At 59.9% G+C, this 13,279-nt stretch overlaps 1 protein-coding gene across 1 annotated transcript; it reads left to right on the top strand.

Moving 5' to 3' along the window:
- Positions 1-5,954: 5,954 nt before the first annotated feature.
- TMEM59L (transmembrane protein 59 like) lies at positions 5,955-13,040 on the top strand (the record flags this gene model as incomplete). Its single annotated transcript, XM_083879813.1, has 8 exons — positions 5,955-6,151; positions 8,694-8,799; positions 8,998-9,095; positions 11,306-11,452; positions 11,545-11,650; positions 11,912-12,023; positions 12,147-12,264; positions 12,879-13,040. Exons 1-8 carry the CDS (start codon positions 5,990-5,992, stop codon positions 13,038-13,040), a joined length of 1,011 nt encoding a protein of 336 aa, XP_083735939.1. The 5' UTR covers positions 5,955-5,989.
- Positions 13,041-13,279: the final 239 nt, after the last annotated feature.

Here is a 13,279-nt window from a genome sequence, read left to right as displayed (position 1 = left end):
CCCGGGGGGCACAAAGGCACCGGCCACCCCCCTATTCCCCTATTCCCCTATTCCCCTATTCCCCTATTCCCCTATTCCCCTATTCCCCTATTCCCCTATTCCCCATCCCGGGACCGGCCCCAGGACCGCCCCCGGGGGGGCAGAAAGGCACCGACCTCCTCCCTCTATTCCCCTGTTCCCCATCCCGGGACCGCCCCCGGGGGGGCAGAAAGGTACCGACCAGCCACCCCCCCCTATTCCCCCATTCCCCATCCCGGTACCGGCCCCGGGACCGCCCCAGGGGGGGCACAAAGGCACCGGCTATCCCCCTATTCCCCTATTCCCCTATTCCCCATCCCGGGACCGGCCCCAGGACTGGACCCCCCTCTGTTCCCCATCCTGGTACTGGCCCCGGGACCGCCCCTGGGGGGGCAGAAAGGCACCAGCCACCCCCCTCTATTCCCCATCTCGCTCCGGTACCGGCCCCGGGACCGGCCCCGCCCCATTCCCCATCCTTTCCCGGTACCGGCCCCGGGACCAGCCCCCCACCCCATTCCCCGTCCTTTCCCGGTCCTTCCCCGGCCCCGGCCCGGCGCGGTGCCCGCGGGACGCTGAACGCCCCCGGTGTCCCGTTCCCCCCGACAGTCCCGCCGGTGAGTAAGAGCCGCCCCGGGGCCCGGGGGTGACTCAGCCGGACCCTCCCGCGCCCCCCCATCCCCGCCCTGCCGTGCTTTCCCCACGCTCCGAGATCCAAACCCCTTTTATTGCTGCTTTTGGGGTGGAAAACAGGAATATCATCCCATAAATCCCGATTTTTTTTCTAGCGAATCCATCATTTCTCTGCGTTTTCCGTCTCCAAACCTCAAAGAAGTGGGAAAAACACCCTAAATGGGTCCAAATCTCCCCAAATTTGGGTTGTGTTTGTCCCCAGGGGTGGTGGCGGGTCTGGTGGTGCCACCAACGTGGGGACAAAGGGAAAAAAGTGGGAAAAACATCCCCAAATGGCTTTAAATCCCCCCAAACTGGGGCTGTGTTTGTCCCCAGGGGTGGTGGCGGGTCTGGTGGTGCCACCAGCGTGGGGACAAAGGGACATCCCCCCCTGTCCCCCCCTGGCACCGAGAGACCCCCAGACAGGTCACAGAGCCCCTGGTGGTGGCAATGCCACTGTCCCCAAGTGTGACAAGAGGGGACACCGGGGGGGTGGCAGGGGACACTTGGGTGGCCCCATAGACTCGGGGTGGGGGGTGACACCCCCTGGAGCTCCGAGGTGTTGGACAGGGATTGCAGAGACTAGAAAACATAATTAAAAAAAAAAAAACACAATCCCCCCCCCCCAAAAAAAACAAAACCAAAAAACCCCCAAAAAAACCAAAAAAAACCCCAAACCAAAACAAAAAAAAAACCCAAAAAAATCCCAAAAACAACAACAACAAAAAAAAACCAAAAAAAGAAAAAAAGAAAGAAAAAAAAAGAGAAAAAAACCCCCACCAAAACCCCAAAAAAACCCCCAAAATAATAATTAAAAAAAAAAAAAAGAAAAAGAAAAAAAAAAAAAAAAGGCGAGGAGGAGGGAGCCCAAACAATGCCTTTTTTTTTTTTTTTTTTTTTTTTTTTTTTTTTTTTTTTCCCATCGTCCCGTTTTTTTGGAAGCTTTTCTGAACTGTTTTTGTTGAAATTTCCCAAAAATGTCAGACTCCGGGAGCCACCCAGCCTGAGAAACTTCAGCCCCAGCGGCCGCGGTCTGGCCGAGTGAATCACGGCTGCGGATCCCCCTCTGGGAAAACCACCCGGGGCTGCAGCCAGGGCTGGGAAAAAGGGGAAAAAATGAGAAATTCCCCCTCTGGAGCCGGACCCAGGAGCCAGTGCCCACCTGCATTACCCAGACCATTCCCCCATCTATTTTTTCCATCCCTGGTTGAGGTTCTTAAGTTTGAACCGGGAATTTGGGGGCTTTAGAGGAGGATGGGATCTGCAGCCAGGGCTGGGAATCGAGCAGAAAAAAGAATTTCCCCCTTTGGAGCCGCAGCCTGGAGCACAGTGCCCACCTGCATTACCCAGACCATTCCCCATCTATTTTTTCCATCCCTGGTTGAGGTTCTTAAGTTTGAACCGGGAATTTGGGGGATTTAGAGGAGGATGGGACGAGGGGAAAAAATGAGAAATTCCCCCTTTGGAGCCGGACCCAGTTGCACAGTGCCCACCTGCATTACCCAGACCATTCCCCATCTATTTTTTCCATCCTTTGGTTGAGGTTTCTCAGTTTGAACCGGGAATTTGGGGGATTTAGAGGAGGATGGGATCTGCAGCCAGGGCTGGGAATCGAGCAGAAAAAAGGAGAAATTCCCCCTTTGGAGCCGCAGCCTGGAGCACAGTGCCCACCTGCATTACCCAGACCATTCCCCATCTATTTTTTCCATCCCTGGTCGAGGTTTCTCAGTTTAAACTCGGAATTTGGGGGATTTAGAGGAGGATGGGATGCCCTGGAGGGGGTTGCCCAGCTTTGATTGTGGCAGAAGCATCAACAGAAGGTGTTTTGATGCTCTGATGGGGCACAGGGGGGACATGGTGACACCTGGATATGGCACAATGTCACCCCAGGTGGCACAGGGGATATTTAACCTCCCAATTCACAGCATGGGGACAGAGTGAGGGGACAGGGGTGTCCCCAAGCCTGGACAGTGCCAGGGTGGGCGTCAGCAGCCGGAGGTGACCCAGCCGCGCTCTGACTCAGCCCCAGCTGCGCTCAGCGCTGCCCTTTCACTGTGACCTTTAAAGCTGCTCCCTCCGGCCCACGGGCTCGCAGGACGGGCTGGGGGAAAGATCCAGCCCGGATCCCCCTCTCTGACCCCCCAAATCGGGGTTTTTTAGGTGTCAGTACCGAGATATTCTGAGTTTGGGGCTGTCCTGTTGTTTCCCCAGTGTGGATCCATTCCCAGGGTCTGCCCTCGGCGCCCAAATCTCTGTTTCCCCCCCAAAAAGGATGTGGGTGACCCCAGTGACAGCCCCAAAAACCTCTCTGAGCATCCTCGGTTCGGTTTTCCACCTCCCCGTCGTCATTTGTCACCAAAAAAGGGCCCTGGATTAATTTAATTGCTTGATTTCCCAGCCACAGCTCACTCCATAAAATCCTTGGACGCAGACAGCATCTGGCTCAAGGGCCAGGGTGTAAAAAACAAACAAGAAAAAATAAAAATCAAAAAAAAAAAACCCAACCCCAAACCCCGGGAAAAAGCGGGAGGAGAGCTGCCTCGACTGCCTGCATCCTTTTAAAGTGACCTGGGGGAAAAATAAAGAGGCAAGAAATGCAAAGAATCCAGCAGGCAGAGTTTGCTTTCTATTCCTCTCAGTCACATTTCCACATCCATGGGTAATTTATAACCCGCTTAACCCTTTCCCTGCCACCCCCCCCCCCCTTTTTCTCCTCACACTTTTTTTTCCTTCCAGAGCATCCTCGGGGTGGCCGCACCTTCCCGTCTCTGTTTGCTTTGGGAAGCACAAAAAGTCCTGTAAAGGAGTTTGAGGAGCTCTGGAGGAGGGGGAAAAAATGTTGAGAGGGTCCTTGAGCACAAGGGATGGGCTCTGCAGGGTTGGGATGGGGAGTGAAGAATCATGGAAAGGGCAGTGGGGACACCCCAGATAAAGTGGGGAGAGCCTGAGGTTTCCTGAAAAGCTCTGGAAAATAAATAAAAATAATTTTAAAAAGGAGGAGAGGAGAGGAGAGGAGAGGAGAGGAGAGGAGAGGAGAGGAGAGGAGAGGAGAGGAGAGGAGAGGAGAGGAGAGGAGAGGAGAGGAGAGGAGAGGAGAGGAGAGGAGAGGAGAGGAGAGGAGAGGAGAGGAGAGGAGAGGAGAGGAGAGGAGAGGAGAGGAGAGGAGAGGAGAGGAAAGGAAAGGAAAGGAAAGGAAAGGAAAGGAAAGGAAAGGAAAGGAAAGGAAAGGAAAGGAAAGGAAAGGAAAGGAAAGGAAAGGAAAGGAAAGGAAAGGAAAGGAAAGGAAAGGAAAGGAAAGGAAAGGAAAGGAAAGGAAAGGAAAGGAAAGGAAAGGAAAGGAAAGGAAAGGAAAGGAAAGGAAAGGAAAGGAAAGGAAAGGAAAGGAAAGGAAAGGAAAGGAAAGGAAAGGAAAGGAAAGGAAAGGAAAGGAAAGGAAAGGAAAGGAAAGGAGCGAGTATTTCTCAGTTTGGATGGTTTTGCCCGTGGAAAAGCTTTTATTTTTGTGTGTGTCCATGGAAAGGTGAGCAGACAGAGCTCGGGCAGGTGCGGAGGGAGCGATGCCCACCCGGAGCATCCCCCGGGCTCTGCCAAGCCCCACCTGCAGCGCGGTGATTTGCGGTGATTTACGGTGACATCCCCCAATCTACTCCATTTACTCGGCCATTCGTCGCCGGTGCCGGACCCGGGGCCGGGGCTGGCGGGGCTCCAGGAGGGGGAAGGGGAGAGCAGCGCCCTGGCAGCTCCCCCGCCCGCCCGCAGCTCATTTTCTGCCGGCCCTGCTTTGATTAATAAGATGAATAAACTGTTGAGGCGAGGAGAGGCCTCGCTCCCTGACCCTGGTGTGTCCCCCAGCGCCCCCAAACTTTCCATCGCTGTCCCAGGGTGTGGAGCATCCCTAAATCCTAAACTGGGACAGGAGAACCCCCCCTTCCCCTGTGCCGGGGTCTTGCCATGTGTTCCCCATTAGGGCCGGAGGTTACTGAAGCCCCCAGCCCTCCCCTTTCTCCCCCTCCTCTTCCTCCCCCCGGGCCCTCTTTGGGGTGCTGCCATAAATAAATAAAGGGGAATGGGCAGGGCAGGGGTGAGGGGGGGGGGCGTGGGTGGTGACTTTGATGTCGTTTAAAGCTGGGAAATCAGGGCTGTAAATCTGGGGAGGGGTCAGGGAGAGAGCCCAGCACGGGCCTGAGGAGTGGGGGTGAGGATGGGAGGAATGGAGGTGGTTTGGGGGACACAGAGGGGGCACAGAGGGGTTTAAACCCCACCCCCCCCCCCCCCCGGGGACAAGGGGATGGTCCCTTGCTGAGGGACTGGTCCATAAATGCCAGTGGGTGGCACTGGGGCCGCCCTGTCCCTCTGTGTGACCCCAGGGCCAGTGTGACCCCCTCAGTCCCCCTGCTCTCCTCAGTCCCTCTGTGTCAGGGTGGCCCCCCCAGTCCTCTTGTGTCCCTGCACATCCTCCTGAGCCCTCCTGCATCCCCCAGTGCCCCCCTCAGCCCATGGTCCCCCTACGCCCCCTGGATCCCATCAATCTCCTGGTTCTCATGTTCCCTTTGTCCCCTTGGTGTCCATGAATCCCCCAATCCTCCTGCATGCCCTGGTGTCCATGAATGCCCCAATCCCACTGCATCCCTGGCCTTTGGACTCACCAATTGTCCCACATCCCGGGGTTCTCCTCATCCCTCTCTGCCTAGACATCCCCCAGTTCTGTATCTTGGAGTTCTCCTCATCCCCCAATTCTGCATCTCAGGGTTCTCCTCATCCCCCAATTCTGCATCCTGGGCTTCTCCTCATCCCCACTGCCCGAGCATCCCCCAATTCTGCATCCCAGGCTTCTCCTCATCCCCCAATTCTGCATCCTGGGGTTTTCCTCATCCCCCACTGTCTGAGCATCCCCCAGTTCTGCATCCCGGGCTTCTCCTCATCCCCCAATTCTGCATCCCGGGCTTCTCCTCATCCCCAGTTCTGCATCCCGGGCTTCTCCTCATCCCCCAGTTCTGCATCCCGGGCTTCTCCTCATCCCCCAGTGCCCGAGCATCCCCCAATTCTGCATCTCAGGGTTCTCCTCATCCCCACTGCCCGGCCATCTCCCGCACCCCTCTCTCCCACCCCTCCGGTGCCGGTGCCGGTGCCGGTGGCGGTGGCGGTGCCGGTGGACCTGCGGCAGGCTGCGGCTGCTCCCCCCGCCCGCCCCCGTCTCCCCCCGCCCGGCGCACGGCGCGTCACGGCGGGGCCGGCGGTGGCGGCGGTGGGTGCGCTCGGCTCCGCTCCGCTCCGCTCCGTTCCGTTCCGTTCCGTGCCAGCCATGGCGGCCCCGGCCCGCCGGCCCCGGGCCCTGCTCGCCCTCGGCCTGGCCCTTCTCGCCGCCGCCACCGGCACAAGCGCCGACCCCTTCTCGGCGCAGCTGGGAGACACCGGCGGGTGCCGCGGGCAGTGCGGCCGCAGCCTGCAGCGCCGGGCCGCCGCCGTGAGTCCGGGCCACCGGCGGCTCCGGGGGTGGGAGGGGACCGGGGGCACGGGGGGCATCAGGAGCATCAGGGGTACCGGGAGCATCGGGGGTACTGGGAACACTGGGGGCATGGGGAGCATCAATAACATTGGGGGTACCGGGAGCGTCGGGGGCACTGGGAGTACTGGGAGTGCTGGGAGTGCTGGGGGGCACTGGGCCATGGAGAGCATCAACAGCATTGGGGGTACCGGGGGCATCGGGGGCACTGGGAGTACTGGGGGCACCAGGGGCATGGAAAGCATGAATAGCATTGGGGGTACCAGGAGCATTGGGAGCACTGGGAGTACTGGGGGCATTGGGAGTACTGGGTGTACTGGGATACTGGGGGGCACCGGGGGCATGGGGAGCATCAACAGCATTGAGGGGGTACCAGGAACATCAGGGGCACTGGGAGCACTGGGTGTACTGGAGGGCATCAGGGGCATGGGGAGCATCAAGAGCATTGAGGGTACCAGCAGCATCGGGGACACTGGGAGTACTGGGAGTGCTGGGAGTGCTGGGAGTGCTGGGGGGCACTGGGGGCATGGAGAGCATCAATAGCATTGGGGGTACCAGCAGCATCAGGGGCACTGGGAGCACTGGGGGCACCAGGGGCATGGGGAGCATCAATAGCATTGGGGGTGCCAGGAACACTGGGGGCACTGGGAGTACTGGGTGTATTGGGAGTACTGGGGGGCACTGGGGGCATAGGGGGCATCAGTGGCATTGGGGGTACCAGCAGCATCGGGTGCACTGGGGGCACTGGGGGCACAGGGGGCAGTGGGAGCACTGGGAGTACTGGGGGCACAGGGGACAGTGGAAGTACTGGGTGTACTGGGAGTAGTGGAGGGCACTGGGGGCATGGAGAGCATCAACGGCTGTGGGGGCCCCAGGAGCATCGGGGGTATTGGGAGTACTGGGGGCATGGGGAGCATCAATAGCATTGGAGGTACCAGCAGTATCGGGGGCACTGGGAGTGCTGGGTGTACTGGGGGGCACCGGGGGCATGGGGAGCATCAATAGCATTGGGGGTACCAGGAACATCAGGGGCAGTGGGAGCACTGGGGGCACTGGGAGGCAGCAGGGGCACGGGGATCATCAGGAGCATTGGGGGTACCAGAAGCATCGTGGGAACTGGGAGTACTGGGGGCACTGGGGGCACTGGGGGCACTGGGGGCATGGAGAGCATCAATAGCATTGGGGGTACCAGCAGCATCTGGGGCACTGGGAGTACTGGGGGCACTGGGGGTATTTGGGATGTGGAGACTGTCAGTAGGATTGGGGCACAGGGAGAATCAGGGGCACTGGGAGTACTGGGTGTACTGGGGGGCACCGGGGGCATGGGGACCATCAATAGCATTGGGGGTACCAGGAACATCGTGGGTACTGGGAGTGCTGGGAGGCACTGGGAGTACTGGGGGTATTTGGGACATGGAGACTGTCAGTATGATTGGGGCACCAGGAACATCAGGGGCACTGGGAGCACTGGGGTTACTGGGGGGCACCAGGGGCACTGGGAGCATCAGGAGCATTGGGGTCACTGGGGGAACTGGGAGCATGGGGAGCACCAGTAACACCTGGCACAGTGGGACTGCCAAGAGCAGTGGGGGCACTGGAGGGGACACCGGGGGCACTGGGAGCACTGGAGGAGACTGGGATGCCACAGGGCCACCAGGAGCAGTGGGGACACCAGAGGGGACACTGGGGGCACTGGGAGCACTGGAGGGGCCTGGGAGGCCACAGGGGCCACCAGGAGCAGTGGGGACACCAGAGGGGACACTGGGGGCACTGGGAGCACTGGAGGGGCCTGGGAGGCCACAGGGGCCACCAGGAGCAGTGGGGACACCAGAGGGGACACTGGGGGCACTGGGAGCACTGGAGGGGCCTGGGATGCCACAGGGGCCACCAGGAGTAGTGGGGACACCAGAGGGGACACTGGGGGCACTGGGAGCACTGGAGGGGCCTGGGAGGCCACAGGGCCACCAGGAGCAGTGGGGACAGCCCTGACAGGCCACACTGGGCCACACCCCCATGGAGGGCACCAGGACACCCCCAACGGTCTCCTCCAGCAGCTTTGGGGTGCCCCAGTGAGGACATTCGTCGGGGGCACTGGTTTGGGGTGCCCACAGTGTCACCAGTGACCCCTCTGTAGGCTCCATGTGCCCCCCACACCCCCTCAGTGTGTCCCTGGCCCCCCAAATCTGCACCCTCACCTCCTGCCAGCCCATGCCAGCGCCTGGCTGGTGCCAACAGAGGTGGGGAGACCCTCCACACCCTCCACGAGGACTTGGCCAAGTGCAAACCCACCCTGGGGTGCACCCAGGGGGGCTGTAGGGCAGCTCCCCCTCCTCTGGGACCTCCAGATTTGGGGGTCCCAGCCCTCTCCACAATCCCGGGCAGGGGCAGCACTGCCCGGTGCCCCCCCAGCTGGGTGTGGGGGGATGTCCAGCGCAGCCATCGGGCTGAGCCCGGTGCCAGCTCCACGCTCTCCTCCTCCTCCTCCTCCTCCTCCTCGCCGCAGGATGCTGTTCTCAACGCCTGTTACCGGGGCTGCCGGCTGTTCTCCATCTGTCACTTCGTGGATGCGAGCGCCGAGCTCAACACCACCAGAGCCGAGTGTGAAGCAGGTGAGAGGAGCCAGTGGCCAAGCCCCAAACACCGTCGCCAGGGTGGGGGGATCCCCAAAAATCCCACCGGGAGCAGCGTGACACCCGACACCGTCCGGAGCGTCCTGTCAGATTGACACGCCCTGGGTGTCGGTGGGGAGGGGGACGGGGGTCCCAGGGGCTGGGCACCCCCAAAATCTGATCTCTCCTCTCTCCCAGCCTGTGCTGAAGCCTATGGCAACGCAGAGGAGCAGTTTGGGTGTGTGACCGGGTGCCGCAAGCAGCTGCCCGAGGTGGAGGAGAGCAGGAAGGAGAAGGTGAAGGGAGATGGGGAAATCCTTCTTGGCACAGGAGCCAGCACAGACCCTTCTCTCCTTCGGGGTGGGGGACACCACAGATGTGCAGCCCATCCATCCCTGGATCCATCCATGGATCTATCTATCCATCCATCCATCCATCCATCTGTCCATCCATCCATCTAGCCCTGGATCCATGGATCCATCCATCCATCATCCATCCCTCCATCCCTCCCTCCATCCCTCCATCCATCCCTCCATCCCCCCATCCATCCATCCATCCATCCATCCATCCATCCATCCATCCCTCCATCCATCCATCCATCCATCCATCCCTCCATCCATCCCTCCATCCCCCCATCCATCCATCCATCCATCCATCCATCCATCCATCCATCCATCCCTCCATCCATCCATCCATCCATCCCTCCATCCATCCCTCCATCCCCCCATCCATCCATCCATCCATCCATCCATCCATCCATCCATCCATCCATCCATCCCTCCATCCATCCATCCCTCCATCCCCCCATCCATCCATCCATCCCTCCATCCATCCCTCCATCCATCCATCCATCCATCCATCCATCCATCCATCCATCCATCCATCCATCCATCCCTCCATCCATCCATCCATCCATCCATCCATCCCTCCATCCATCCATCCATCCATCCCTCCATCCATCCATCCATCCCTCCATCAATCCATCCATCCCTCCATCCATCCATGTAGATGAGAACTCCAGCTGTGCCAGGTTGATCCAAGCCACCACCGGCTGCTTTGTTGCAAGTATAAAAAGAAAATTAACTTTTTTGGGGCTGGACTGGGCTTGTGCCAGGCAGGGAGAATTCTCTCACAGGGAATTCCCAGGGGGAGAGGATCTGGGTGGGGATCGTGGCAGATTCCCCCAGTTTTGATTTGTTATCCTTCCCAGCAATCAGCAATGCTTCCCCCTCCTACATTTAATTAATCCAGCTTTTGCCCAACTAATTAAATTAGACTTTGGCCCAAGGAAGAGGCTTTTGGTTTGGTGCACATGCAGGAAAAGATGAATCTGTGCCGTAAAAAAGAGTGGAAAGCTCCTTTGAACAACCCTCCCTCCTTTGCAGCCCAGTTTTAAAACCTTCCCAGTGCCTGATCCCATTTCCCAGCCCCTCTCCAAGGCCAGGATGAGCATCTGGGGGTGACCAGGGGTGACAGGGAGGGCCCTCAGCCCCCTCCACCCACCCAAAGCATTTTTTCCTCGGGTTCCCAGACGAGCAGGCAAAGCAGATTTAGCATAATAATTAGATACAGAATCTGACCTATTTATTTCCTGTTTGCTGGTTTGACCGTGCAAGGGGCTGTCGGAAAATGTTCGGAGCCAGTGGCAGGGGAGCAGCCAAGCGGATTCCAGCAGGGATGCTTTAAAAATAACAAACTGCCGAGACGGCCAAGAATCCAGGGCACTGAGAGGCTGCCAGGAGAGGAACGCCCTCGGCATCGCGGCTGCTCCGCTCCCATTGTCTCTGCTGGAGGAGGGTGATCCCACCCCAAAAGGACGCTCCTGGGGCTGGGTGATGGCCCCAGAGTTGGGTGGTCACCCCAGAGATGGGTGGTCACCCCAGAGATGGGTGGTCGCCCCAGAGATGGGTGATGGCCCCAGAGATGGGTGGTCACCCCAGAGATGGGTGGTCACCCCAGAGATGGGTGATGGCCCCAGAGATGGGTGGTTGCCCCAGAGATGGGTGATGGCCCCAGAGATGGGTGGTTGCCCCAGAGATGGGTGGTCACCCCAGAGATGGGTGGTCGCCCCAGAGATGGGTGATGGCCCCAGAGATGGGTGGTCACCCCAGAGATGGGTGGTCACCCCAGAGATGGGTGATGGCCCCAGAGATGGGTGATGGCCCCAGAGATGGGTGGTTGCCCCAGAGATGGGTGATGGCCCCAGAGATGGGTGGTTGCCCCAGAGATGGGTGGTTGCCCCAGAGATGGGTGGTCACCCCAGAGATGGGTGATGGCCCCAGAGATGGGTGGTCGCCCCAGAGATGGGTGGTCACCCCAGAGATGGGTGGTCGCCCCAGGGATCACTTGGTGGCCTTTTTAGGGCTGCACCATCACCCTGGAACATCCCTTTCCATCCCTGGGAGGTTGCACCCAGCTCAACCCAGCCATGACCCCGGGGTGGGATGTTGCTGGACTGGGTGATGAGGTGACAGTGGTGATGTGATGTCCCCTCACTCCTTTGCAGAGCCTGGAGCTGAAGGCGCCGTCGTTTTCCATGTTGGATTTATTCTCCACCTTCTGCAACGACATTGTCAGCTCTGCCCAGAGCTTCATCTCCTCCACCTGGACCTTCTACCTGCAGGCGGACGATGGCAAGGTCGTGGTGTTTCAGGTGGGGGTGTCCTCAGGACCCTCCCTGTGGGTGCCCAGAGGGGTGGGGACCCCCTTCCTCACTGCCTTCTCCCTCTTTCCCTGCCCACCCAGTCCCAGCCTGAGATGGAGTTTCCAGCAGCCGAGGCACTGGAGATCCAGCCAGCACAGCCGGGATCGGGATCAGGATCCAGCCCTGGCATCCCCCAGCCCCACACAGGTGTGGAGGGGTCTGGGCTGCTGGGAGGGGGCTGGGACCCCCTGAGCCCTCCAGAGCTGAATAAATTTCCCACTTCTTGGGTCTGATCAGCTTCCCACATCCCCATCCACCCCAGGGATGGGACTCATTAAGCTGCTGGGATCCTTTAGAGGCTCCTGGGGGGGGAGAGGGGGACCCCAATCCTGTGCTGGCGAGGGGATGGGAGAGGGGAGGATGTGCCCACACGGGTGCCCAGGTTCACCATCACCTCTCCCCTCCCAGCCCCCCGAGCAAAAGGGGACAAACCCCCCATGAAGGACCCACGAGGCAAAGCCAAGACTCACCCCCCGGAGCCCCCACAGCAGGAGCACGACTTCCTGGGCTGCATGTCCAAGTAGGTGGTCTGGGACCTGCTGGAGTTTGCAGAGCAGATCCCCCTCCCCAACCCCAATTCCCAGCCCGTGCCCTGCCATAAACTGGTCCCTTCTCTTTGGCGGGGGGTGGTGGGGTGCTACAGGCGCTCGGGCCTTCCTCGCTGGATCCTGGCCGCCTGCCTCTTCCTCTCCATCATGGTGATGCTGTGGCTCAGCTGTGCCAGCCTGGTCACTGCCCCCGAGCAGCACGTCAAGACCCAGGTATGGGGTGAGCACAGGGATACCCAGCATTGCTGTGAGCTGTTTGTGGTCCCCAAGTCACTGTGTGGGGTGTGGTGTCCCCAAGGTGGGGGTGAGGATGTCCTGGTGTTTCCAAACTGGGGGTGAGGGTGTCCTGGTGTCCCCAAACTGGGGGTGAGGATGTCCTGGTGTCCCCCAAACTGGGGATGAGGATGTCCTGGTGTCCCCAAACTGGGGGTGAGGATGTCCTGGTGTCCCCAAACTGGGGGTGAGGATGTCCTGGTGTCCCCAAGGTGGGGATGAGGATGTCCTGGTGTCCCCAAACTGGGGGTGAGGGTGTCCTGGTGTCCCCAAACTGGAGATGAGGGTGTCCTGGTGTCCCCGAACTGGGGATGAGGATGTCCTGGTGTTTCCAAACTGGGGGTGAGGATGTCCAGGTGTTTCCAAACTGGGGGTGAGGATGTCCTGGTGTCCCCAAACTGGAGATGAGGGTGTCCTGGTGTCCCCAAACTGGGGGTGAAGATGTCCTGGTGTCCCCAAACTGGGGGTGAGGATGTCCTGGTGTCCCCAAACTGGGGGTGAGGGTGTTTTGCACCCCATTCTGGGGCTGCACTGTGCTCTTTGCCTCTCTCCAGCCTCTGAGCATCAACGGGGACAAGGAATATCTGGAGGACCTGGATGGCCCCGGCGCGTTCCCGCTGCCACCCGTTATCACCGTCACCCTGTGCCCCTCGCCCGGCGGGGAGGACGCGGGGCCGCTGCCCCTCAAAGTCGACCTGGACAAGACCATCCTGTAGCCATCCCAACCCCATCCCAACCTCCCTGTCACCATCCCCATGGCATCGCCCTCCATCCCACCCTGCTGCCCCTGGGGCTGCCCCACATCTTCAACTCCCTATGGGGCATCTCTGGGTCTCTGCCTCCCCCAGGGATGTGCTGTGAGTTGGGATCTTGCCTTGTAGAGGCAAGAGGGAGCTGCCAGAGCCGGGAAGGCCGGAGGGAGCAGGACTCTCTGTCTCCTCCCGCCCGGAGCCGC

This window comes from Zosterops lateralis (assembly GCF_965231275.1).
Source record: "Zosterops lateralis genome assembly, chromosome: 29".
Classification (NCBI taxonomy): Eukaryota; Metazoa; Chordata; class Aves; order Passeriformes; family Zosteropidae; genus Zosterops; species Zosterops lateralis.
Note: the sequence above shows the minus strand (reverse complement) of the source record. Positions and strands in the feature narration are given on the sequence as shown.